Source organism: Podarcis erhardii (genome assembly GCF_964252035.2).
Source record: "Podarcis erhardii genome assembly, chromosome: 3".
NCBI lineage: Eukaryota > Metazoa > Chordata > Lepidosauria > Squamata > Lacertidae > Podarcis > Podarcis erhardii.
The window spans coordinates 118,558,607-118,586,410 of record NC_138507.1 but is presented as its reverse complement, the minus strand read 5'-3'; the positions used below and the strand labels follow the sequence as shown (position 1 = coordinate 118,586,410).

The window sequence follows — 27,804 nt, the reverse complement described above, 5'->3', positions numbered from 1 at the left end:
GTCAACTAAAATCTCGTCCCTGGGCTTCTCTCCAGGTCTTCTAATCATCATGGGATACGATCAGGTCAAAGCACCCATTAAACAATGTGTAGCGGACACTCTTGAAAGTCCCAAGGACTGCAAGAAGATCAAACTGAAGATCATTCTGAAGGAAATCAGCCCTGAGTGCTTACTGGAAGGACAGACTGTGAAGCTGAGATTCCAATACTTTGGCCACCTCAGGACCAAACTGCGGGAGGCAGTGGAAAACAGGAGTGGCTGGTGTGCTCTGGTCCATGGGGTCATGAAGAGTCAGACACGACTAAACAACTAAACAACAACAACATGCGGACACAGAGCGCCAATTGGCTTTAGCCAGGACCCCAACTTTTATTGTCAATGAATCCACCAGGTACTCTGGACAGCTCTTATGACCCCGACCATTTGCCATGCTGGCTGCCTTCACTTCTTACTGTTTCCCACAGGAACATCCTAGGAGGCTGCCTTACACTGACTGAGACCATGGATCCATCTAGCTCAATATTGTCTATTGACAATACTGGCAGCCATTCTCCCCTCAGATAAAGGATAAATGCAGGGTGTCGAGGATTAGTTTCGGAGGGAACAAATGAAGAACAAGGTGACAGAAGTGTATAGAATTCTATATAAATGAGAGCAGCACTCTTCTCTCTTTGAGAGGATCTCCCTATGAAAATGATGGAAGGGACAGGAACAGGACAACAGAGTTGCTTCTTCACTTGCGGCAATGTGGATGCCGATAAGGTCACAGGTGGTGTGGAATTCCACAAAGGCAGATTAATTGGTCAATGCATGAAGGACCACTCCCTTATCTTGGCCCCAATGACCATTTAACTTCAACTGGATATCCATGCCATGCCACATCTCTCCACACTAAGGTTACCAAATTTTTTTCAAAGAATCTGGGGACACTTGTTTTTTGAAAAATTAAGAAGTAATATCTTCTCTTATGTGGTCTCCTCTGTCAGATGGCCTTCCTCTGGGCCCTGACCTGCTCTCTTGGAGCACTAGCTACTGTGGAATAGGCTCAGGTTGGGCCTGGGCTCGGCCACGTGTCCTTGACCTCCCAGTGCTCTCCTACCTCTCATCCTCAGCAGTACAGCAAGGTCGGGGCTCCCCTCTTTTTTCTCCTTCATCTTTTTCTCTCTTCTTTCTCCTTCTCACTGCGTCAGCTCCAGGGTTTTCCTGGCCCCGGAGCGCCGCTGGGCAGTCGGCTGGGTGGCCGGGTGCTCTCACTCCCGGCTTGATTTGGGTCATGGGGAGGAGCAGTGGTTCCCCCAGTTGACGCAGAGGGCGTCCCCGGTTCACCCTCAGCAGTGGCAGCGACAGTGGCAGTCTCAGCAGCTTTGAGCCAACCTGGTAGCATAGTTGGCTCTGGCTGGCTTCAGGAGCTGCCCACTGCCATGGCATCCACCATTTTGCCTCACCGGAAGTCCCCATATGATGTGTCTTATGCCGTTGAACCAACCACGCAACATTCATTCCCTACTAATAAATCTACAACACTTAAAATATAAATCTGGGGACATTAAATGAAATCCGGGGACGGATTTTGTCCAGGGGCAGATTTGTAAATCCGGGGACTGTCCCCGGGAAATGGGGACATTTGGTAACCATACTTCACACCCTTATTCCACCCATGGGGAGGGGAGACTGTTTCTGAATGAAAGTATTGGGTTAGGGTAGCCTCTCTGCCTCGCCTTGAGGGAGCCTGGTTGTTTGTGTTCTCCATCTTTCCTGCAAAGCACTCTGGGAACATGATCTTGACTGTAGCCATCGCCCAGCCGTACTGGATTGGTGGAAGAGCCCTTGCCAGATCTGCTCCGCCTTCCCTCTTTGTCCTCCGACCTCACCTGCCTTCCCCTGCCAAGCAAAAGGACAAGCAAGCTTCTCCTCCTCTTCGTCGGCAAGGTCACCCTCTGCGCCCACTTCTGCCCCTCTGCCCTCCCATCCCCTCCCTCTAGCAAAGCGAGAACCGGCGGGAGTTGATGTTCATCTTTGTCACACCAATGAGCTTGAGCGGGGTGGAGAGGCTAAAGGAGGACGTCAGCGGGAAGTCGCACAGGAGGTCAGAAAGCTCGTCCCGCTCCTCCAGCTCGTAGGTGGCATCGTTGAGCATCCGCCGGTGGAGGTGGCAGGTCTGCTCGATTTTGAGCTTGTTGATGTCGCTGCGCAGGCGCATCAGCTGCCGGGCCAGCTGCTGGTCCTGGAGACGCATTTCCATCTGGAACACAAAAGGCAGGCAGTGATAGTTTCATAGTCAAGGGGCATGAGGGCTTAAAGCAGACCCTCCAAGTGTCCCTACTTTCCAGGGACAGCCCCTGGACGGCTTCTAATTGGATCCCTGAATGTCCTACTTTTCCTTAAGTAAAGGTAAAGGGACCCCTGACCATTAGGTTCAGTTGTGACCGACTCTGGGGTTGCGCGCTCATCTCGCTTTATTGGCCGAGGGAGCCAGCGTACAGCTTCCAGGTCATGTGGCCAGCATGTCTAAGCCGCTTCTGGTGAACCAGAGCAGCACACAGAAACGCCGTTTACCTTCCCGCCAGAGTGGTACCTATTTATCTACTTGCACTTTGACATACTTTAGAACTGCTAGGTTGGCAGGAGCAGGGACCGAGCAACGGGAGCTCACCCTGTCGCAGGGATTCGAACTGCCGACCTAGTGATCAGCAAGTCCCAGGCTCTGTGGTTTAACCCACAGCGCCACCCCTGTCCCTCACTTTTCCTTAGGACATTCCTATTTCCATCAGAGAAATGTTAGAGGGTATGGAATATGATTTGATCCTAGAATGTCCCACTTTTCCTTAGGAAAAAGTCCCTATTTTCATCAGAGAAATAATAATAATAATAATAATAATAATAATAATAATAATAATAATAATATTTTATTTATATCCTGCCCTCCCCAGCTGAAGCCAGGCTCAGAGCGGCTAACAACAGTAAAATAATACAGCATTCTAAAATCAATTCATTATAAAATCAGTTCAAATCAAATTGATGGCAACCATAGGGCTAGAGTTCTGTGAAGAAATTACCAAAGGAGGGGGTCAGACTGTGCCTTGGCCAAAGGCCTGGTGGAACAGCTCTGTCTTGCAGGCCCTGTGGAAAGATGTCAAGTCCCACAGGGCCCTAGGAATATGATTTGATTCTAGAATGTCCCAGTTTTCATCAGAGGAAAAAGTCCCAGTTTTCATCAGAGAAATGTTGGAGGATAAGATTAAAGTGGCAACTTTAACCAGGAAAGGGGGAAGGGAGCAAATTTGTTTATTGGATTTTTATTCTGCCCCCCCCCCCCAAGGAAACCCCGATGCCAAACAGAGGCACAATTTAAAAACGAAGCAGAACAAAACATTCTGAAAATAATTATGGTTAAAAGCTTTTTAACATTCCATTTTAATTGTAGTCACCCACTCTGGGCCCTTAGGGTGAAAGGTAGGCAAGAATATTTATATTAAATATTAAAGAATATTTATATTAAAGGTAGGCAAGAATATTTGCACACTCCTCTTCCTTAAGGTCCCGGGGTGATTTGCAACATCAGAGCACAATGTTAAGAACAGTTTGAAGCAACTTGCAATCACAAGAATAAGCTGCGTCCTAAAAACGTACACCTCAAGCGCCAAAAGCCAGGGTAAAGAGGTGTTTCTTCAGCCTTCTCCGGAAGCTGTATAATGAAGGCACCAGGTGCACCTCTGTAGCGAAGGAGGTCCACAATTTAAAAGCCACCACAGAGAAGGCTCTCTCCTGGACCACCAGCACCCTTGGCTCAGAGGGCAGAGGAACTACAGTCGTACCTTGGTTGTCAAACGCCTTGGTACTTGTATGTTTCGGCTCCTAAACAATCGAAACCCGGAAGTGAGTGTTCCGGTTTTTGAATTTTTGGGGGAAGCTGAATGTCCATTGCAGCTTCCGGGACTTCCAATTGGTTGCAGGAAGCTCCTGCAGCCAATCGGAAGCCACGCTTTGGTTTCTGAACGTTTTGGAAGTTGAATGGAGTTCCAGAACGGATTCCGTTCAACTTCCAAGGTACAACTGTATTGAGGACACCTCTACTGATTGCGGCACCTGAGAGGGGATGTAAAGAAGGAGACCATGTTTTGGGTATTTGGGGCCCGAGTCATTTAGGGCTTTAAACAGTGACGTGAGCACCTTGATCAGAAACACACTCTCAACCAATGCAGCTATTTCAAAACTGGTCTTCTATGAGATCTAGAATGGAAGGCCAGCCAGTAATCCGGCCGCTGCATTTTGGACAAGCTGAAGTTTCTGAGTCACCTATAAGAGTTATTGTTATTTATTAATTTCATAGAATTTACACGTGGCCTGATTGCAAAACACACACACACACATACAAAACCACCCTCTTCAAAGCGGTTTACGAATTGGAAAAATAATAAAATCAAGAAACATTTACAACCACGCTTTAACACATACGAAAGTTAAAATACTAAAATGGAATTGCATTGGCTTTCTAAGCATCTGCGTATGCTTCTCTAAACAGGAATGTTTTTAGCAGGTCCTGAAAAGAACACCATGAAGGTGCCTGGTCGATCTCAACAGTGGGAATAACTTCAAAATGACTTCTGCTGCTGCTGCTCTGATTATGAGGGCATCTAGATCTTATGGAAAAAGTAGTTCTTGACCAAAGGTAAAGGGACCCCTGACCATTAGGTCCAGTCGTGGCCGACTCTGGGGTTGCGGTGCTCATCTCGCTTTATTGGCAGAGGGAGACGGCATACAGCTTCCAGGTCATGTGGCCAGCATGACTAAGCCGCTTCTGGCGAACCAAAGCAGTGCACAGAAACGGCGTATACCTTTCCGCTGGAGTGGTACCTATTTATCTACTTGCACTCTGACGTGCTTTCTAACTGCTACATTGGCTGGAGTAGGGACCGAGCAACGGGAGCTCACCCCGTCATGGGGATTTGAACCGCCAACCTTCTGATCAGCAAGCCCTAGGCTCTGTGGTTTAACCCACAGCGCCACCTGCGTCCCTTATACTTCTTGACTAGATGGCCCCAATTCTTGTGCCCCTATAGTCTTACCACCTTATTTCCATCTGCAATGGGACTCTGCCGTTGTTTTGTTGAGAGGGGGAAATGAGGATCAGTTCTTCAGCAGCTCCGGCCCAACAGTTTCCAAACTTTCCCAGGGAGATAAAGCTTCCCACCAGCTTTCATTTGCTCTTTCAGGGTGAGAAGGGTCTCTCCCCCCCCCCATTGTAAAACAAAGAAGGGAGTCGGTGGGGAGCTGATCTCCACAGGATAGGAGCATAAAGGGGCAACGGACAAAGCCTTGTGATGGTTGACAAAAGGATTACAGCTCTGACACGGAGGAAAGGTGCCAGCGCTGAATCCCTGTTCCCTGGCTTCAGACTTGGTGCTCGGTTTCGGGTGTCCCAGATAAAAAGGTCGAGTTTCTCACAGATTCTCCTTTGGCAATAGATGAAGAACCAGCGACAGGTTAATTGTGGTGCAGAAGGCAGAAGGCAGCATTCTGGGCCAATGAAGCTGGCCTTTGTATACAATATTCTTGATCTCAGGGCCATAGGTTCGATCCCCCTTTGGGGCAAAAGATTCCTGCATTCTGGGGGTTGGATTAGATGCCGTTTGTGGTCCCTTCCATCTCCACAATTCTCTCTCTCTCTCTCTCTCTCTCTCTCATTCACAGGATTATACAAGGGAAGGGGGCGGAGATTTCTGACTTGAAAATAAGTGTGAAAAAGCACCTCCTCTCTCTCTCTCTCTCTCTCTCTCTCTCTCTCTCTCTCTCTCTTTCTCTCTAATTCACAAGATTATACAAGGGAAGGGGGCGGAGATTTCTGACTTGAAAATAAGCGTGAAAAAAGCAGAACATATTTCTTCCGCCTAACTTGTACATAGCTCTAAACTATGGTTTATTGCACCATGATTTATGAAACCATGATTTAGTGTTAGATATGAAGTCAGCTATGGTTTTCCCAGTAGTGGGTTGGGCTCAAAGGTTTTACATATTGGGCACGCAGCTTTGGGCTTCCTCTTTTGCTGCATGCGCCGGATCACCCGCCCACCCTCCCTGAACTGGGGATTTAGCGCTTGACCTTGCTATGCCTGTCATGGGGTCGCCTGTTTGGGGGGTAGGGGCCTGGTAGGAATTTTGTCCATTTGGCTGATTGGCTGGAGCCATTTGGTTTTTGCCTAAAGGTAAAGGGACCCCTGACCAGTGGCGTAGCGTGGGGGGTGCAGGGGGGGCCGGCCGCACCGGGCACAACATCTGGGGGTTAGGGTTAGGGATAGGGTTAGGGGGCGCAAATCCAGGGTTAGGGGGCGCAAATTACTTGCCTTGCCCCGGGTGCTGACAACCCACGCTACGCCACTGCCCCTGACCATTAGGTCCAGTCGTGGCCGATTCTGGGGTTGCGGCGCTCATCTCGCTTTATTGGCCAAGGGAGCCGGCGTACAGCCGGCATACAGGGTCATGTGGCCAGCATGACTAAGCCGCTTCTGGAGAACCAGAGCAGCGCATGGAAACGCTGTTTACCTTCCCGCTGGAGCAGTACCTATTTATCTACTTTGACGTGCTTTCGAACTGCTAGGTTGGCAGGAGCAGGGACTGAGCAATGTGAGCTCACCCCGCCGCGGGGATTCGAACTGCCAACCTTCTGATCATGTCTTGCACTTTGACGTGCTTTCAAACTGCTAGGTTGGCAGGAGCAGGGACCTCAACACGCAGTGTGTACTACTTGGCTTCAGCATGTGGGCAGCTCTTCCTGCTTCTCCTCCTTCTGCTGAACGGACCCTCCAAAGTCCTGCTCCAATGGTGCCACCAGCTCTGCAGATCTCGAGGTATGCAGGGAAAAACCCGAAGATTTCCTGCCCCCTGTCTTCCTTTCTAAATTCAGCAAAGGGCCCTGGTCAGCATTTCCATTAAATCAACTTAGGCTGGCATTATAATCACAGCCTCTGTTCGGTCTCCAGGCTGCATGCAATTACAGCAGGCATTAACATCGATTGGAAGGAGAAGCACAAAACTGCTATTAAGCTATTTTGACGATGAAAGTACAGGAAATTCAGCCAATGGAGCAGGTGATTTTCTCTAGGACAGCATCACCTGTCTCCTCTTCATTGTGGGGGGTGGGGGTGGGCAAGAGTGCTTGGGCCATAGCTCAGTGGTTAGTGCACTCACACTGCGTACAGAAGGTTCTGGGTTCAATTCCTGGCGTCTCCAGCCAGGGCTGGGACTGGGAGACCACCTGCCTTAAAACCCTGGAGATCCACTGCTATTCATAGAACCATAGAATATTAGAGTGGGAAAGGGATGGAAGGGTCATCTAGACCAACCCTCTGCAATGCAGGAATTTCAACTAAAGCATCCATGAGAGGTGGCCGTCCAACCTCTGTTAAAAATTCTCCGAGGAAGGAGAGTCCACCACCTTCCGAAGAAGTCAGTGTCACAATGCCTGCAATGCCATATCAGTTTGCAATGTTTTTATTTATTTAAAAGTCCTCGTGGAAATTCAGTGGCATTTTAAAAGCATTGCAGTAGGTGGGCTAGATGACCCATGGGGTCCCTTCCAATTCTGCAATTCTATGACTCAATCGTTTTCATGCAAATTGCTCCTGACATACATATCTTCACATGCCCTATTTGCCTAACATGCACATTTTTGCAAAGGCAACCCTTAACATAATACTTGTTACTATTGTCACTAATATATGCATTTAATGGTGATGATGGTGATAGTGATGATGATGATGATAATTCCCAGCCACTATGGGCGGCTTCCAGCAAAATGTTAAAATACAATAATCCATCAAATATTAAAAGCTTCCCTAAACAGGGATACCTTCAGATGTCTTTGAAAAGTCAGATAGTTGTTTACTTCCTTGACATCTGATGGAAGGGCATTCCACAGGGCAGGTGCCACCACCAAGAAGGCCCTCTGCCTGGTTCCCTCACATCTTGCAGGGAGGGAACCGCCAGAATTCCCTCGGTGCTGGATCTCAGTGTGCGGGCAGAACAATGGGGGTGGAGACGCTCCTTCAGTTATACTGGACCGAGGCCGTTTAGGGCTTTCAAGGTCAGCACCAACCCTTTGAATTGTGCTCAGAAACGTACTGGGAGCCTATGTAAGTCTTTCAGGACCGATGTTATATGGTCTTGGCGGCCTCTCCTGGTCAGCAGTCTAGCTGCCGCATAATGGATTAGTTGTGGTTTTGCACTTTAGTCTAGTAAATGCACTCTCCTTTTTCCTTTTTTCTTTTTTGAAACATTACTTTGCTGGAGAATGGCATTGCAAAATTCAGAGAAGTGCAGATTTCAGAGGATGCCTCTGCTTTGGTTTGTGTATCGTTTCCGAAAGTGTCAGTTGCATAGATTCACCCTGAAATGCAAATCAAATTTCTCCTTCCTCTCTACTGACTCTTCCCAATTCTTTAAGAATTGAACGTGGGAGCTTCTACACGCAACACATGTGCTCCCTGTCAGGGGCAGAGGAAGAGGAGTGCGGGGGGAGCGCACCCCCCCGACAGCATGATCCCGGTGGGGTGCCATCACAGCTGTTCCCCCACCTGCACTGGGCACCACACCCCCACAGGTGATGTGCCACACCCTCAGGAGTCATGCCACACCCCCGGGATGCGCACCACGCCCCTGTGGGTGGCACGCCACATGCCCGGGACGTGCACCAGCCCCACCTGCTCTCCGCCCCCCCAGTACCAGAGCATGAAGCTCTGCCACTGCTCCCTGTTGCTTCAGAGAGCAGTGCTAGAACTAATAAGTGGAAATGGCAGGGAAGCAAATCTCAGCTAAATTTTGGAAGGGACTTTCCAATGGTCAAAACATTATTGAGAGCCAGTGTGGTGTAGTGGTTAAGAGCAGTAGACTCGTAATCTGGGGAACCGGGTTTGAGTCTCCGCTCCTCCACATGCAGCTGCTGGGTGACCTTGGGCCAGTCACACTTCTCTGAAGTCTCTCAGCCTCACTCACCTCACAGAGTGTTTGTTGTGGGGGAGGAAGGGAAAGGAGAATGTTGGCCGCTTTGAGACTCCTTCGGGTAGTGATAAAGCGGGATATCAAATCCAAACTCTTCTATTAGGCAGCTGAACTGGCTGCCTTCAGAGGTGGCAGGTGTTCCTTCAATGCATGCATTTATTTGGCCCCAGACAGGGATGCTGCCATTGACCTCATATTAATCAGGATATTAGACTAGATGAACTCCAAAATCCCTCTCAGTTATACAAGATTCCATGAATTCATGAGCTATGATCCCTCTCCAGATTTATTTATTTTTAAGCAACATTGCTGAGGTTATCTCTTTTCTTTTCTTTTCTTTTCTTTTCTTTTCTTTTAGTTATAGTGGCGAAATAAGCAGGTGAGAGAAGAAGAACCCCCCCCCCAAAAAAAAACAGCACAACTGAGCCGAATGTCAGGCAGGGGAGCTCAGAGACAGAGTGAACTTATATGCAATTTTATTGCAATCTCCAGTTCGGAAGGAGTTCCTTAAATGCTGCTGGAAGGAGTATAAAAAGTTATGCATGCCAGCCAGCTTATTGCATAAAGGACGGAGAGAAATAAAAGAAGGAACAGTAGAGGGAAAGGAACAAGAAGGAAGAGGGGGGAAATGGAACAAAAAAAACCCGTTCAGACTGTAAGCTCCTTGAGAGCAGAGGCCTATTTTTGTTTTTCCTTTCCTTACAGAATGAAGACTTTGCATGTATAAAAGAACAAAGGGAAAGAAAGAAAGAAAGAAAGAAAGAAAGAAAGAAAGAAAGAAAGAAAGAAAGAAAGAAAAGAGAGAGAGAGAGAGAGAGAGAGAGAGAGAGAGAGTTGTGTGTTTTCTGTGAATAATTGGGACTAAAGAGGGGTGAGATTTTTCTTCTTCCATTAGGGTGAAATCCAGCACACATACATAAGAAACTAGACCCACTGAAGTCAGAGGAACATGCAGAACTTCGAAGCTGTCACTATTTGAGGGTGATATTTAATCACATGCCAGCAAGTTTAGGTTGCACACTTATTGCTGATGGGGAGGCCTTGTGCAACAAACCTGTTTCCCCAAGAGGTCAGACTTCTTGCAATAAGGAAAGTGCTGCGGTAAGTGCAGGATAACACTGGTTTCGACTCCAAGCCGTCTAACTTCCCCACAAACAAATCAGAACGGATTCTCATTAAATAGCCAGCGTCGTCTAACCTCCCTGCAAAGAAATCAGGGTGAATGCTCAAAACAGGTCGTCAGGAAGCAACGCAGTTAAAAGGTTAATAAACATAAGCAGGAACCAACTTACCAGTTCTTTCCTGACCCAGTTGAGAGCCTCATCAATATTTCCAAAGCCACTGAGTTTCTCCTGGGTCATCACCGGAACTTGCGCTTTCAAAGAGCCTCCATTGATATGAACTTGCACCTCTGTTAAAGGAACACTTTCCCCCATTGGTTTCTCATCCCGGCTGGCTTCTGCAGAAGGCTCCGGGTGGCTTTTCCATGCAATCCCTTCCAGCTGGGCCTTCCACTCCAAATAGGAGGGTCTCCTCGTCTCCAGCCTCAGTTTCTCCGTTAGAGCTTTCAGGTTCCGCAAGTGGTCGTCAGGAGGAGCGCCTCCTCCCGTCTCAGGATCTGCACCGTCCAACATTTCTTCTATCTCAATCTTAGGAGCAGACACCTTACTTTCCGGCAGAATGCCCTCAACATCCATCAAGAGGTTAGCAGAGGGCTCCAATATCCAGGCAAGACCATCCATGCAGTGATCAGTTGATCCAAATTTCCTTTGCTCAGAAGTTGGGACTCAGCCACTCAGTCCAAGACACCCCCTTTAGCAACACGGGACACCATCTAAGCAGGAACACAAAGGCACATTGTTGGTTTTCAGCCGCAAATTGTCAAGGGGGGAGAAGGGGGAGGATCGGACGAGCAACCAGAACTTCCTTATATGACCTGAACTTGAGAAAAATGGAAGTGAAAGCCTTCAGCTTAAACCGTCTCTCTAAGAGACTTCGCCCCGGCTGTCTGGTGATGTTCTCGGGCAAGAGCAAACAAGCTTTCTCTAGCTTTCCCGCAGAAGGCTTTTCCTGCTGCAGAGAGAGACCTGTCAGGCACCGTGCTCAGGGCGAAGAAACGGATTACTAAGGATGAGGTCAGAGGGAGAGAAGAGCGGGAGAAATACTGTAGCAGAGTGTTACACAATTAATAAACCCTTATCTTGTTACCGTGCTTGACACGATCTCAGCTTTGCATTGCTGAGCCTTGCTACCTGGGAGGCAAGGAAGGGCTGGTGTAATGGCTTATGGGAGCCCACCCACGAAAGCAATTAACAGGTGCAGGTCTTTATTTATTTCTTCATACTTCAAGCCTGCCCTGAGAGCGCAGGGAAACTAATATGGCACAATAACTCTATTTACTTTAATGGAACAACGGCATTCTTGCGGCATTGCCAAGAAGGAAGATTGCATTCCAGAGGTCTGGGGAAGCAAAAGGTTTGTGCATCTTGTGCCGAAATGAGGCTAAGATGGGGGACATTTGGGAGGGAGTTCCAGAACTGGGGAGGGGGGCCATCATCAAGAATACCCTGTCTCATGATGTGGCCCGTTCAACCAAAGCTGTAGCCAGAGGGAAAGTGGGGCATCTCCACAGATGTTAATGATTGTGGGGAGGCAGTTTGGGAGAAAGCCACTTCCGCCCTGCAGAGGAGGTGGGATTGCGGACGTCATGGCCCCAGCCCCCACGCGATTGGGGGAATCCCTGGCTGCGTCACCCTGTGCCCAGCCAATCGGCTGGCTTTGGGGGCGTGGCACGCCCGATTTAAACACAGACACAGGCAGGGATCTCCCTCTTTTCCCACATACCAGCCACTTGGTTGTCGCCTACCTCGTAGCAAGTCGTCACAACTTTCTTAGTATTGGTGGTTAGGCGTTGGTATTGGTATTTTTTTGTAGATGGAAGAGGGGAGGTAGCGCCATCACCTGCCCCGCATATTGAAGGGTAGTCCGATAAAGGATTCCAGGGGGCGTGGCCTATGGAGGTGAGGGCCTAAGCCACGCCCCCTATCGGTGACCCTGGGGGAGTTCCTAGTTGATGTGCATCAGCAGAACTCCCCCTAGTGGTGGTTATTTTGCTAATTTTATGCATTGTTTTGTTTTTGTCACTTGATTCCCTGCTCTGGGATTGAAACTATTCAGTGCACAGCAGGCTTTAAAAGCTGTAAATAATTAAAATAAATAAATAAATAGAGCTGGATTTGAACCTCACCTTTACCCTATATATCAACAAAAACAGTGTTGCCTTCCCCTGTGCCCCAAATTTATCTGAACAGGAAAGAGAGAAATAGGAATGTGACTTTCTCCAAAGTGACACAATTAGATCTGGTGCTGGATTCAGAAACAGTTCAGGCTTCTTCTTCTAAGGGTGCGATGTAAAGCAAAACCAACTTTTTGTCCACCTGGGAACGTGGCCAGAAATGAACTCTTGGAACGACCTCGTGCAAACGCATTAAAATGTAATTTGAGCTATTGGGTAATTGTCCAGCCTGCTGAACGCTTGCTGGGAATTCATATAATTCCGACACCAAATCTGTAATTATTCTGGGGGAATCTTTTCACAGAAAGAATTCTATTGAAAAACAAATCTTTTTAGAGAACACAGGTCTACTTTCTCCTCAACGTCGCTATTGTTTTGGGGGCAGATGCTCTAAATGGGATGTTGATAAAAGGTATTCACAGAGAGAGAGAGAGAGAGAGAGAATCTCTGGCTCCCTTGTAGCTGTTAATTGGGCATTTGTTTTACTTTTTGGAAAGTAGGCAGATAATACGGGTAGATAATTTGAGACTCTTGTCTTAATAAACACAAGTCATCTAAAGGAGAAAGGTGATGATTAGGCCATTGCAAACCAAAACACTTCCATCCTTAAAACCCACACTTCTCTGAATTTTCAATGCAGTTTTTCAGGCAGGTAATGGGTACAAAAATGTACACACTGGGCTCAAGAGAGACTGTGTGGTGCAGTAGTTAGAGAGTCGGACTAGCACCTGGGAGACCAGGGTTCAAATCCTTGCTTGGCCATCAAGGTCACTGGGTGACCTTGGGCCAGTGATAGTCTCTCAGTCTAACCTACCTCACAGGGTGGTTGTGGAGGTTAAATGGGGAATGGGAGAAGCATGTTTGCCATCAGTGAATTCCTTCGAGAAAAAAGTGGGATATAAATGCAATCAATCAAATGTGCATAAAGATGCATATAATGACAAAAGAAGAAATTAAAAAAAGCTATGGGCAAGCAATTTAAAATCACACAGCATCTGCCCCTGAAGGACCAGGTGAGCAGCCTGGGAGTCATTTTGGACTCACAGCTGTCCATGGAGGCGCAGGTTAACTCTGTGCCCAGGGCAGCTGTCTACCAGCTCCACCTGGTATGCAGGCTGAGACCCTCCCTGCCTGCGGACTGTCTTGCCAGAGTGGTGCATGCTCTAGTTATCTCCCGCTTGGACTACTGCAATGTGCTCTACGTGGGGCTACCTTAAAAGGTGACCCGGAAACAGCAATTAATCCAGAATGCGGCAGCTAGACTGGTGACTGGAAGTGGCCTCCGGGACCACATAACACTGGTCCTGAGAGATCTGCATTGGCTCCCAGTTCGTTTCCGAGCACAATTCAAAGTGTTGGTGCTGGCCTTTAAAGCCCTAAACGGCCTTGGTCCTGTATACCTGAAGGAGCGTCTCCACCCACATCGTTCAGCCCAGACACTGAGATCCAGCGCCAAGGGCCTTCTGGTGGTTCCCTCATTGTGAGAAGTGAGGTTACAGGGCACCAGACAGAGGGCCTTCTTGGTAGTTCCACCCTGTGGAACGCCCTCCCTTCAGATGTGAAGAAAATAAGCAGCTATCTTCTCTTTAAAAGAAATCCGAAGGCAGCCCTGTTTAGGGAAGTTTGTAATATTTAATGCTGTATTGTTTTTAACACTTGATTGGAAGCCGCCCAGAGTGGCTGGGGAAACTCAGCCAGATGGGCGGGGTATAAATAATATATTATTATTATTATTATTATTATTATTATTATTATTATTATTATTATTATTACAATAGGCAGAAGAAGAAAAACAGATTCCTGTGACGAAACTCCAAGCAGGACCCCATCACAACAGCAACACTCTCATCTCCTGTGGGTTCCAGCAACTGATTTTCAGAAATTGGGTCCTCCTTTAAAGAGGACACATGTTGCGGTGAGACCTGGCAACCTAACCCTGTGTTGTGGGTGGGTATGTTTGGATAGCCACAACACCCGATTGGTAGGTCCCTTGATGTAGGGTTCAATCAGGCCAATGGGACTCAAGCTAAACAGATCAAGGGACCTATATATACCTGTGCATGTGACCCAGAGCTTCCTCTTTCGGTGCGTGCATCAGAACAACCGCCCACCTCTCCCTATATTTATGGCTTGCACGCTTGACCTTGCTATGCCATCGTGTGTCGTCTGTCATTGGGACAGGGGCACAGCAAGAATTTTCCCCACTTGGCTGATTGGCTGGTGCCATTTGGGTTTCGCCTGCCGCGTAGCAAATCGTCACAACTTGTAAGGTTGTGGATAGGCTCTGGTTCAGGTGATAGGGATGGGAGAACGCTCTCGCCATCCCTATGTGAAGGGTATTCCGTTAAAGGAATCCAGGGACTCGTTGGTTTGAAGGGGTTGTGCCCGTGCCTGAGTCCAGGGGGACATTTGGGTGGTGGAGACAGCCTGCTCCCGGCTTTCCACTTATCCAGGTGTTCACCCTTGGCTGACCTATGCTGGAACTCTGGGTCAGCACTACCTGCAATGGTGCAGAGAACTAGTCGAACCAGAGCCTATGCAACCATTCACTTGCTGTAATCAATAAAGTTGTGGCCTAGGTAAAGGTAAAGGGACCCCTGACCATTAGGTCCAGTCGTGACCGACTCTGGGGTTGCAGCGCTCATCTCGCTTTATTGGCTGAGGGAGCTGGCGCACAGCTTCCAGGTCATGTGGCCAGCATGACTAAGCCGCTTCTGGGGAACCAGAGCAGCGCACAGAAACGCCGTTTACCTTCCTGCCGGAGCGATACCTATTTATCTACTTGCACTTTGAGGTGCTTTTGAACTGCTAGGTTGGCAGGAGCTGGGACCGAGCAATGGGAGCTCACCCCGTCGCAGGGATTCGAACTGCCAACCTTCTGATCAGCAAGTCCTAGGCTCAGTGGTTTAACTCACAGCGCCACCCACGTCCCTAAAGTTGTGTCCTAAATTCTGCCAAAAATGAGTCTTGTCTGAATTTATTTAAGGGGGTGGTTTAAAGGTCTAAACATGCAAAGTTGATGCCTCCAGCTGTGGAAGCAGAGCATACCTGTAAATGTCGGGACTTAAACCTGGGATATTCTGCATTCAGTGCAGATGTTGTTCCTTGGATTGTTTTCAATCCGGCTGGTGAACAGAAGGCTGGACTAGAAAAGACTTTGGTCTGTTCCATCTTTGATGTTCTAACGTCTCTAACGTCTGTAAACAGGGAAGACTACAAAGCCCAGCCGCTTTTATTTTTAGCAGCACTTCGGGCTTATATACTTCCTTCTCAGACATCGGCTGCACTGGTCCAAAATGATGGCTGCACCAATGACCTTTGGCTTAGGGAGGCCCATCACCATGGTTACTGTGAATCTATCTAGAGGGAGATCTTCTTAATCAAGGGGAGCGGTTTAGCAAGGGCCATAAATGCAACTGGCTCTTCATGCAGGGAATTCATTTCCCCCTCTCCCTCCCTCCACCATAATTCATAAGCTGAAGCTGAGGTGAGCGGGACTTACCTGTCACCAGCTTGCCTTTTCCTCGTAAGGTTTGGAGGCAAATCGGCGATATTCTCTTCGAGGAAAGAGTGTTCATGTATCCAGGAGGACTGCAGTCAGCCTTGAAAGTCCCTCCAGCCAGAGGAGAGGTTAACTGCCATCTGTGTGATAAAAATATATTGAGCAATCAATTAAAGCCACCAGGAAGAAATATGTCAGCCTGGAAATTTACAGAGAGAGAGAGAGAGAGAACTTAACTTCGAAAAGTCCCAGGGCTGATTCTCACAATTGAGTCAACATCACAATGTATTTTAATTTTAGTACAAATAATAATGATTGTTATTATTTGCATTTATTTGTCACAACAGAAAATGTCTCAGAGCAACACTGCATTCCTGGTGAGGCAGTTTACCATATGAACCACACTACCACCCATATAGGGACGCGGGTGGCGCTGTGGTCTAAACCACTGAGCCTTGGGCTTGCTGATCAAAAGATCAGCGGTTCGAATCCCCGTGACGGGCTGAGCTCCTGTTTTTGTTTTTTTACCAGTTTTTAATTTAATTTAATTTAAATACCTGTTGCGGGAAGGTAAATGGTGTTTCCGTGCACTGCTCTGGTGTCAGTGTTCCATTGCTCCAGAAGCGACTTAGTCATGCTGGTCACATGAGCCAAAAAAACTGTCTGCGGAGCGGACAAAGGCCAGCTCCCTTGGCCTGTAAAGTGAGATGAGCGCTGCAACTCCAGAGTTGTTCACGACTGGACTTAACTGTCAGGGGTCCCTTTACCTTTACCTTTACCTTTTTACCACCCATGTATGCTTTGCTGTGGAAGGGTCAATCTCGATTTAGGAGTGTGGTGAAGGAATTGCATGCTGGTGTCCCCACCAAGAAATGTCTTGGAGTTCTCTAGGAGATGATCTACCCAGGTGGGGCTGCCTACCTGTCAATCACCTGACATCCCAATGGCATCAAGTGACCTGGTTTGGCCCACACCGCTTGGAATCAACCAGAATGGACAAAGGCACAGTGCTTTTCAAGTGCTGATGATCAGAGCAGTTGGCTTGGCCTCTCGGACTCAATGGGGATACATTTAATGTGTGTGTCTAACACCAACATTTTCCCTCCAAAAGCAGAAGTAAATAACATGATAGCCAATTGATTAGGACCAGCATGACAGCAATCCTAACTCCTGTGCATCGTTTCCTGGGAGTAAGCTTCCTTGACCTCAGTTGTGCTTACTTCTCGTTGCATAGGTTCAAGATGTGGAAGACATTGAACTTTAATGAAAGGTCATCTGCTGACCGAAATGGCTTTTAATTAGAAACGCAGTCTTGCAAAGACTTGCTGCCTTTGAAATGGCTATTGTGAAGCAGAAACCTCATTAAAAAGGGAGACGAATATGGCCTCTGCTTGGTTATATTTCTCATTCTCTGACTCTCTTTACAGCTACAGTAAAAGGTCACGAGCAAACGTGAAAGCCTTGCTATCACCCCTTTCACTTGCTGGAGCAATGAAGGACCACTAATTGTCTTTGTGCTCCAGCAGATCACATAACCACTCAAGAGCACTCTCCCCTCCTAGCTCAGCTGGTTAGAGCATGGTGCTGATAATGGCAAGGTTGCAGGATCAATCGCCATATGAGACAGCTGCTTATTCCTGCATCAAAGGGGGCTGGACTAGATGAGCCTCAGAGTCCCTTCCAACTCTCCAATTTTATGATTTTATGATTCCTGCAACGGAGGAGATGTTTGCAAGGGGTAGCAGAGTCACCTTCAACCTTGCGGAATTGGATTATGGGATCTTCATAAGAGATTGTTATGAGCGTCCTACTCTCGTGTAGGACCCTGGTAGAGACACATGCCCGACTGGCATGTTCTCTCCCTCCTGGTCGATCGTTCAAAAGCTTTCTTCAATCCGAACATCACAGTGACTGATACCAAGAAGGATAAGCACACTTAGGGATCCGCAGAGTATTCGCAGTTTGCGTAACAGACTCAGTAGCACACCATTTTGGCTAATCTACTTTATTTACATATAATACACTCAGAGCATTCTGCCTTAGCTCCTTCCTCTTTCTCATCAGGCAGCAAAGAGAAAGAAACAAAGGACAATAGTCCCACTTTCCGGAACACAGTAGTACAAAACATCCTGTCTCCATCTTCTTCCCACACTGTGGAATGAAAACATACACCGTCATGTGATAGACAGCAATCTCATGACTGCAAACACGGAGCAGGAATCCCAACAGAGATAACCCTCCTGCCTACCTCTGTAGAAAACTAACGGCTTTGCTAGAACATTCTGATGCCGCAACCTCATTCTCTAATCAAGTACCTCCAAGTGCGTAAGTGGACGGTGTTTGCATTATTACGGTGGAGAGGTATTTAAGTATATACTTAAGCAATTAGCATTCCTTTGCAGCTTGAAGGAGCTCCCGTTACATAGTTCACATATTGTCACCCAACTTATTAAAAAGTCACAAGCAGCCCTAATCATAACCAGGAAGCATTTTAAGCAAAGAAAAAGAAGGAGAATGTTAAGGACGTTTGCAAGGAGTGGCTGCATCAGGTGCAGATCACAAATCCAGATAATGGCAGCATAATGCAAGCTGTTATGAAAAGATTCCAGCCACAAAGCTGGCAGATTTCAGGATCTTCCCTGACCAGATAAGAAGAAGTTCTAAGCTCTTTGTTGACAAGGTCCTTCTGTACCCTAGAGAAATTCAACCCCTTCTTAGAGGCGTTGGATGGAGTTCCAGAACCAAAGCCAAGTATGATCTTTGCATTCCTCCCAGTTCTTTGGAGTAAAATGAGGCGACTTTAGCCAAAGGGGAGGTATGGCTCATTACCCTCAGAGAGTTGGAAAACATCCATTGCACCTGGGCAGAGTATGTCAGTATGTGAAGGGAGGGACATTTAATCTATAAGATCCTGCACACCCCAGAAAGCAACAGGCTTTGACAGTAAATGGGGAGAGATGCAATTTAGGTGTTCAGAGCAACAACTGTCAGGAGGTCCTACACATGAGTAGGAGTCTGGCAGAGACACATGCCCTCCTTGTTGTTCATTTGGGAGATTCAAAAGCTTTCTCCAGCCCAAACTTCACAGCGTTTGATACCAAGAGGCATCAGCACACTTCAGGATCTGCAGAGTATAGGCAATCAGCGTTCAGACTCAGTAGCACAGGTTTTGGCTATACGTTTATTTACATATACACACTCGGAGCATGGTAACTCAGCTCCTTCCTCTTCAGCATCAGACAGCAAAGAGAAAGAACAGAGGACAGATGTCCTACATCACAGAAACACAGTAATAAAAACATCCTGCCTCCGTCACTTCCCACAATGTGGAATGAAAACATACACTGTCATGTGATAAAAACAATCCCATGACTGCAACACGGGGAATGAATCCTAACAACAACCTCATTCACACGACCCAAGTGCCCCATATTACACCAGTAGCCAAAACTGAAATTGTGTAAACCTTTTGGGGGAAAGTGTATTTCTGAGGTTTGATGGCTCATAACACCACTTTTCTTTGGAATAAAACCATAAAATTATATATCAATGGAAAGATCATTTAATGAAAAATGTAATGCAACAAAGGTTGTTCAATTATCTGTATTCTATCAAAAGTTATAGCCAAATAACTAGAAAAAGGAGGCACAACTTGCTTAGGTTGATATGTAGTAGCTTTCCTCCATTTGAATGTAGCTAGTGAGCATGAGCGTTTAGAGAGCCAATCAGGTGTTATGAGCCATCAAACCTCGGAAATACACTTTTTCTAAAAGGTTTCTACAATTTTGGCCACTAAGTGTACTGGCAAAGCAGCATTGGTTCAAAGTGTGCCCATGCTGAGTAGGGGTCAGACTATCTATCTCTCGATCCATTCATGAAATTTACAATAACACAGGGAGTTGACTTTTTTGGAGTCTGACCTGGAGATGACAGAGATAGATGCTGCATGGACAGCATGTGATCTGCCACTGAGCTATGGCCCATAAAAGCCCATAAAAGGTAAACCAATAACATAGATAAAGGTAAAGGGACCCCTGAACATTAGGTCCAGTCGTGGCCAACTCTGGGGTTGCGGCACTCATCTCGCTTTATTGGTCATGTGGTCAGCATGACTAAGCCGCTTCTGGCCAGAGCAGCGCATGGAAATGCCGTTTACCTTCCTGCCGGAGCGGTACCTTTTTATCTACTTGCACTTTGACATGCTTTCGAACTGCTAGGTTGGCAGGAGCTGGGACCGAGCAATGGGAGCTCACCCCGTCGTGGGGATTCGAACCACCGACCTTCTGATCAGCAAGTCCTAGGCTCTGTGGTTTAACCTACAGTATCACCCGCGTACCTAATAAATGCACACTTCTTCAGATACACTGGAACAGAAGTCACCAGACCCTTATATATAGTGAAGAAGTGTGCGTGCACACGAAAGCTCATACCAATAACAAACTTAGTTGGTCTCTAAGGTGCTACTGGAAGGATTTTTTTAATTTTGTTTCAACTATGGCAGACCAACAAGGCTACCTACCTGCAACCAAATCCCTTTACTGTTCCTCATAAAGCTTGGTTTCCAAACCTTTGATCATTTTGGTCGCCATCCTCTGCACACATTCCAGCTTGTCAATATCCTTCTTAAACTGTGGAACCAGAACTGGGCACAGGACTCCAGGTGTGGTCTGACCAAGGCAGAATGGGGTAAAACTCCCCTGACCTGGACAACTATACCCTTGTTGATGCATTTGTTGAATCGCATTAGCTTTTTTTTTTTTTTTTTTTTTGCCTTTTTGTTGACTATAATTTCAGTTTCAATTACAGTAATTATTTCTATGTGTGCATCTATGCAGATGCAAATAATCCTTTCATGTGTGAGAGTGAGGCATACTTTTGGCAAGTGTTTATCCTAAAATAGCCTGTGCTGTTAGATGGCAGCTTCCTATGAATGACTTAGAGACCATGTCTCCAAACAACATTGATTCCTTTTGGAAATGTACTATATTTAGTGTACTCTAAGACTGAGGAAGAGGAGGAGGAGGAGGAGGAGGAGGAGGAGGAGGAGGAGAAGAAGAAGAAGAAGAAGAAGAAGAAGAAGAAGAAGAAGAAGAAGAAGAAGAAGAAGAAGAAGAAGAAGTTGTTATTTGTACCCTGCCTATCTGGCTAGGTTTCCCCAGCCACTCTGGGCGGCTTTCAACAAAGATTAAAAATACATTAAAATGTCACACATTAAAAACTTCCCTAAACAGGGCTGCCTTCAGATGTCTTCTAAATGTCAGGTAGTTGTTTATCTCTTTGACATCTGATGGGAGAGCGTTCCACAGGGCGGGTGCCACTACCAAGAAGGCCCTCTGCCTGGTTCCCTATAGCTTTGCTTCTTGCAATAAGGGAACCACCAGAAGGCCCTCGGGTGGAGATGCTCCTTTAGGTATACTGGACCGAGGCCGTTTAGGCTTTCTCCCTTCTGGTCATGGGTTTTTTAAAAAAACAAAAACAAAAAGGAGAAATCTTTATTTTGTTTTGCTTTATTGACAGGAGCCACACCTAGGAGGCAGTGGGTCTCCTACATCAAGCTTCAGCACTTTCTCTGTGGCAACTTTGCATTGATAAACGTTGCCATAGTGATCAGCGAAGAGATGGCCAGCAAGCTTTGAAGCCGCGGGTGAGCAATGAGGCTCTTCAAAAAAGAACAGAAACATCTTCCACAGCCACACTTTCTTTCCTGTCCTTTAGTGGCAAAGGGAAAAACAAGCGGGGGGGGGGGGTGTTGGGCTGTGTGAAAGAAAACTGGGTGCCAGTTTGAAAAGAGATTTTAATTTTTTTTTGCTTTAGAGGACGTGTGATGCATGGGCAATCCCACCCCACCCACCCACCTCCAAATACTTGCCTACATTTGGAGGAGGGGAATAGGCAAATGGAATGCCTAATGGGAGTTGTAGTTCAGCAACAACTCTGGAGGGCCAAAGGTGCCCCACTTGATTTAGGCCCTAAAATTTTTTGGGGGGATAGAAACAGGGGCGGAGGAAGGGGGCAGTGGGGACGGCTCAACCTGGGTGTCACCACTGAGGGGGGTGCCAAATGCCGGGTGGCACTCACCATGGGGCCTGTAGCGTGCCCGAGCCACGTGACTCTCCTGGGAGAGACATTGTGCTGGGCCCGGGGGTAACCCGAGCAACGCGGTCCAGGTCCAGTCCCGAATCCAAGGGTTCTGTGAGGAGTCAGTCCGACAGGGCCAAGGCAGGACACGAGGCAGGAAACCAGGCAAAGACAGGCACAGGATCACAGGCAGGTTCTGGCAAACAGCAACGTTGCTCCTGCAACCTGGGGCAGGGTCCAGCAGCCTTTTATCTTTGTCGGGGTAATGGCTGATCCTGATCCCCCAGTGATTCACCTCCCTGTTTCGCCTGAAGGCGAGTACTCCGGTCTCTCCTTCTCTCGGACCTGAGTCTCTGCAGCTCAGGAGACGTTGGTGGGTTACTAGACCCAGAGGCCGCCTCAGCCTCTCTTGACCCAACTGGTAATGGAGCAGCTGTAAGTGATGGCCCAGCTGAAGGCAACGAGGTCATCCCCACATCTGGAGCCAGGGCAGGCTCAGGCCCCTGACATGGCCCAGCTGGTGTTTGTTGCAGGGGAACCTGTGCAGACTGGGGCTCTTCAGAATCAGGCCCCATACTAGGTTCAGATGCCGCCTGAGGCAAAGGGTTCGGTGCAGACTGAGACTCCTTTGGCTCTGAGTCCGAGCCCGAGTCCCAGGCCATCACAGACACGGTGGCTTGGGCGTCCACAGGCTTCATGCTGCTCAAACAGTCTGCCCGCTGCCTGCGCCCCAGCTGTAGGACGGCTGAGTGGGAGCAGGCAGGCAGACTCCTCAGAGGCCCCACGGTACGTCCTTCCCGGCTCGCCCCACCCCTGCGGGTGGCTGGCCCCACTCCTGGGTGCAGGGCATGTGCGCTGCCCCAGTCACCCAATCAGCTTGCTCCACCGCTGGGCAGAAATGGCCTGTGGGGCACAGACTAGCCACCCCTGGTTCTGGTTCTGCATGCACACAGTGCTAAGTGACCATTCAGTAGACCCTCCAGATGTTTTGGGACTAAAATTCCCATCATCCCTGACCACTGGTCCTGCTAGCTAGGGATCATGGGAGTTGTAGGCCAAAAACATCTGGAGGGCTGAGGTTGAGGAAGTCTGCAGTAGACTGTCATCCATATCAGACCTATGCCAAGGGCCAAGGATTGATCAAGGCCCCAGATCCCCCTTTAAAAATAAACCCCCAACAACTTGGAATTCCAGTTCTTATCAGCATGAGGCCATCATTTCGATTTCCCTATCACGCCGCTAAATATTTGATGTAAAAAAAAGGATAAGAAAATTCGCAGGAACAAATTCATTCCAGCCCTGCTGAGAGTCCTTAGCGTTTGCTGACAACAGGATGCAATTTTCTAGTGCTTTTGCAGAAGGAGGTTGAGAAATTGCAGAACAGCATTTTTCCACCTTCCCAAAGCTGTGCATTGCAAAAAAAAAAAGGAACATCCTGCTCATTTAAATGGATGCATGGACGTGAGCCTGCAAATGGGTAAACAAATATAGGAGCTAAGCCAATGAATAATAAATGGGAGATTCATATTATATCAGCGCATTATGCCCTTGGGGAAATCTGTCCCAGGGTCTGTTTGCTTGACCCTTGGTGGTGGTGGTGGTGGGGGGTGTTGTCACATGGTGCTAAGATTGCCAGAATTTTAACTCAAGAAATCCAGCATTTCTAGGCATGTGTGATGTACTGGTCAGAGTGCTGGACAAGGATTGGGGAGACTCATGTTCAAATCCCACCGCAGTCATGAAGCTCACTGGGTGACCTTGGGACTAGACTGTCTTTCAACCTATCCTACCTTGCATGGTGGTTGTGGGCAAAAAAAGGGAGCAGAGAATGATGAATGTTGCCTTGAACTCCTTGGTTGAATTATAATAATTGCCTTGCTTTTCAACATCTACATGAAGCCACTGGGAGAGATCATCAGGGGGTTTGGGCTGGGTGTCCATCAATATGCAGATGATACCCAGCTCTACCTCTCTTTCAAATCAGAACCAGTGAAGGCGGTGAAGGTCCTGTGTGAGTGTCTGGAGGCAGTTGGAGGATGGATGGTGGCTAACAGATTGAGGTTGAATCCTGACAAGACAGAAGTACTGTTTTGGGGGGACAGGAGGTGGGCAGGTGTGGGGGACTCCCTGGTCCTGAATGGGGTAACTGTGCCCCTGAAGGAGCAGGTGCACAGCCTGGGAGTCATTTTGGACTCACAGCTGTCCATGGAGGCGCAGGTCAGTTCTGTGTCCAGGGCAGCTGTTTACCAGCTCCATCTGGCTGAGACCCTACCTGCCCGCAGACTGTCTCGCCAGAGTGGTGCATGCTCTGGTTATCTCCCGCTTGGACTACTGCAATGCACTCTATGTGGGGCTACCTTTGAAGGTGACCCAGAAACTACAACTAATCCAGAACGCGGCAGCTAGACTGGGGGCAGCCGCCGAGACCACATAACACCGGTCTTGAAAGACCTACACTGGCTCCCAGTACGTTTCCGAGCACAATTCAAAGTGTTGGTGCTGACCTTTAAAGCCCTAAACGGCCTCGGTCCAGTATACCTGAAGGAGCGTCTCCACCCCCATCATTCTGCCCGGACACTGAGGACCAGCTCTGAGGGCCTTCTGCTGGTTCCCTCCCTGCGAGAAGCCAAGTTACAGGGAACCAGGCAGAGGGCCTTCTCGGTAGTGGCACCCGCCCTGTGGAACGCCCTCCCACCAGATGTCAAAGATAACAACAACTACCAGACTTCTAGAAGACATCTGAAGGCAGCCCTGTTTAGGGAAGCTTTTAATGTTTGATGTATTACTGTATTTTAATATTCTGTTGGAAGCCTCCCAGAGTGGCTGGGGAAGCCCAGCCAGATGGGCGGGGTATAAATAATATTATATTATTATTATTATTATTATTATTATTATTATTATTATTATTTGTGGCATACTGCCTTTTTAGGTAGGTACGTTTTTGAAAACAGAAAATGATCCTTTTGTGCATACAGTGGTACCTCGGGTTAAGCACTTAATTTGTTCTGGAGGTCTGTTCTTAACCTGAAACTGTTGTTAACCTGAAGCACCACTTTAGCTAATGGGGCGTCCTGCTGCTGCTGTGCTGCCGGAGCACGGTTTCTGTTCTCATCCTGAAGCAAAGTTCTTAACCTGAGGTAATATTTCTGGGTTAGTGGAGTCTGTAACCTGAAGTATATGTAACCTGAAGCGTATGTAACCCAAGGTACCACTGTATTTGCAAACTGTGCTAAACATGGATCCACCCCATTTGATAGCAAACAACAAGAGCAACAACCTTTCTTATTTGCTTATTGGCTTCTAAAGCAGGCTTTCCAATCTCAGATCCTTAGGAGTTAGGAACTTAGGAAGGTGTCTTATATATCAACTCAGACCACTGGTTCATCTGAGCAGTGACTTTCTGGGGTCTGAGGCAGGAGATGTTCCTTACCAAAGGTTGAACCTGAGACTGTCTGCATGCCAAGCCGATCTCCTGAGCATCTTCCCCCAGGGGCTGAGATCAAAACCTGTCACTAGCTGTGGAAGAGAGCCCACCTTCTGATTGCTTTTCTTTCGCGTTTTCAAAAAGAGGATGCAGAACAGCAGACAAAAGGAGAGAGGGAGGGAAAACCCACCCATTTCATCAATGAGAACTGCAAAGGGTGTGGAACATGAACCTTTTCAGTAAGGCTTTCGAAGATAAATAAGAGACAAGAGTGGGGAGCTGAGTCTGCAATCATATGAAAATCACAGACTCTGAGGGAAGAAATTCGATCCAGTTCTCATCCAAAGGCGAACCTACAAAATTTGCACTTTTTGAAATAATATTCGGAGTCCTCTTCTCAAATTCACACTTGTGCGAATTTTGCTGGGCAAGTAACAGGCATGAATGTGCACACACTGGGATGAAGCATGCATAGAAAGGCACATTTAGGTGAAAACAGCATATGAAAATGCATTAAATTGGGGGAAATTGCTTTGCAAAAAAAAATGTAGATCAGGGTGGAGGGAATGTGCACAGAAATGTTTGCAGGCAGAGAAATTTGCACTAAAATACAGATGAATGTTCATGAGGACTAGTCGATTTTTTCCCCTAATGTGCAAATTCATGGGGAAATGTGGAGTACCGGATTCAAGATAGGAAGAATAAGAAAAACAGAGAGAGACTGGAATGGGCAGATCTTCCCAGCCCTTGTTCCCTCCAGCCACAGAAGCCACAGGACCCATCACGTTCAACTAGGTGCAACATGGGTTCGAACAAAATCTCACCACCTTTTCAGCTTGCTGCTGCTGTATTTGTGGACGCTACTTCATTCAAAGCGCTGCTCCCCATTCCACATCTCCCCACAACCCAAAGGCATCTCGGCTGCTCTTACTTGAAACCTCGCGTCCTATTGTCCTTCTATCATTGACACCGCGCTTCCATGAGGTCCCTCAATATCCAATGTGTCAAGATCCGGATTTCGTTGTACACCACTCGTGACTTCTTGGCGGGGTGTGTGTGAGAGAGAGCGGTCAGAAGGAGTGCTGTTGTGGGGCTGCTCACACACCCAGCAAGCAACAGGCTCAGAAATAAAGCTTGCCTTCCCTTATCAGAAGATAAGCAGAGACATCTATCCTAATTCCTCCAAGCAGGTTTTAGGGGACGAAGGGGCGTGTTCCTTTCTGCGGAACCGGCTGCCGAAGCTGCACTCTTGCAGTCACAACCTTTGTGGTTTTTAGAAATATATGCACATATATAGGATGAAATTGCCCGGGGGAACAAGATGCGTAAATGTCAAAGTCTCCACCTGGTAGTAAGAGCCCTGGGGTAAGGGTGGGTGCAAGAATTTACACGCCATTGATAAGGTACCGGTAACATCTTCAGGAAACGATCATTCCCTGCCTCCTTTCAGGTGGTGGGTGGGATGGAAGGTGGCAGAGAAGCTGGAGAGTTAAAAATATATTAAACTTACCAGAATTTGCATGGCGTCAGGGGCATCCCCCATTAATATTCCAGTGGCGAGACTTCAACGCTTTGCTCTGCCTCTCTGGCTTGGCTTTCTAACTTGAATATCTTCAGCTGTGCTGCTGCTGATGTCGCTTCCAGTCCTCCTCTAAACCTCCAAGTCACTGGCTGTGTCTCTCTTGGCTTTGAAAAATGTGTGTGCATCTTTTTTTCAAAGGGACTTCTCTCCCACCGTGTGTGTGTGTGTGTGTGTGTGGTTGTGTCAAGGCCGTTGCCTAGCTACTGCCGTACTATTCCAGTTTGAGGCTTTTCACGCCGGTATTTCTGTCCGCCGTCTCTCATTCATGCCAGCCAGCCTGGGATTCTGCCTCCCACTAAGACATAACCCTGAAGAGACCCAAAAGAGAAAAGAATACCTCTCTTTTTTTCTTTTTTTTAACAAGTGAGGCTGGGTCCTAAGACCTGCCAGGTTTCATTCAAGATTCCTTGCAAAGGGAGTTCCAGGTGCCTAGACAAAAATCATAGAGTTATAGAGCTGGAAAGGGACCCCTGAGGGTCCTCTAGTCCAATCCCCTGCAATGCAGGGGTCACAGGTGACAGAGTTTTACCTAGAACCCACATACCTATGGGACCGCCTCTCCTGTATGCCCTGCGGAGGACCTTAAGGTCCACAAATAACAACACTTTGGAGGTCCCAAGTCACAAGGTGGTTAGATTGGTCCCTACTAGGGGCCAGGGCCTTTTCAGTACTGGCCCCGACTTGGTGGAACGCTCTGTCACAAGAGACTAGGGCCCTGTGGGACTTGACATCTTTCTGCAGGGCCTGCAAGACAGAACTGTTCCACCTGGCCTTTGGTTTGGACTCAGTCTGACCCTTATGTTTCCCTCCCCTTATGGTCTTGATCTATGGGCTACTTTTAAAATGAGGCTGCATTTTAAACTGCATTATAACCTGTATTTTAAATTGGTGGTTTTTTTTCCTATTATGTTTTTACTGTAATTTTACTG

At 47.7% G+C, this 27,804-nt stretch overlaps 1 protein-coding gene across 1 annotated transcript; it reads right to left on the bottom strand.

Annotated features, from left to right (window-relative positions):
• Positions 1-339: 339 nt before the first annotated feature.
• Positions 340-27,156, bottom strand: FAM167A (family with sequence similarity 167 member A). The gene is made up of 4 exons (XM_081855031.1): positions 26,804-27,156; positions 15,792-15,931; positions 10,287-10,828; positions 340-2,242 (listed from the first exon to the last, which is right to left on the bottom strand). Exons 3-4 carry the CDS (start codon positions 10,734-10,736, stop codon positions 1,979-1,981), a joined length of 714 nt encoding a protein of 237 aa, XP_081711157.1. The 5' UTR covers positions 10,737-10,828; positions 15,792-15,931; positions 26,804-27,156; the 3' UTR covers positions 340-1,978.
• Between the last annotated feature and the right edge of the window lie 648 nt (positions 27,157-27,804).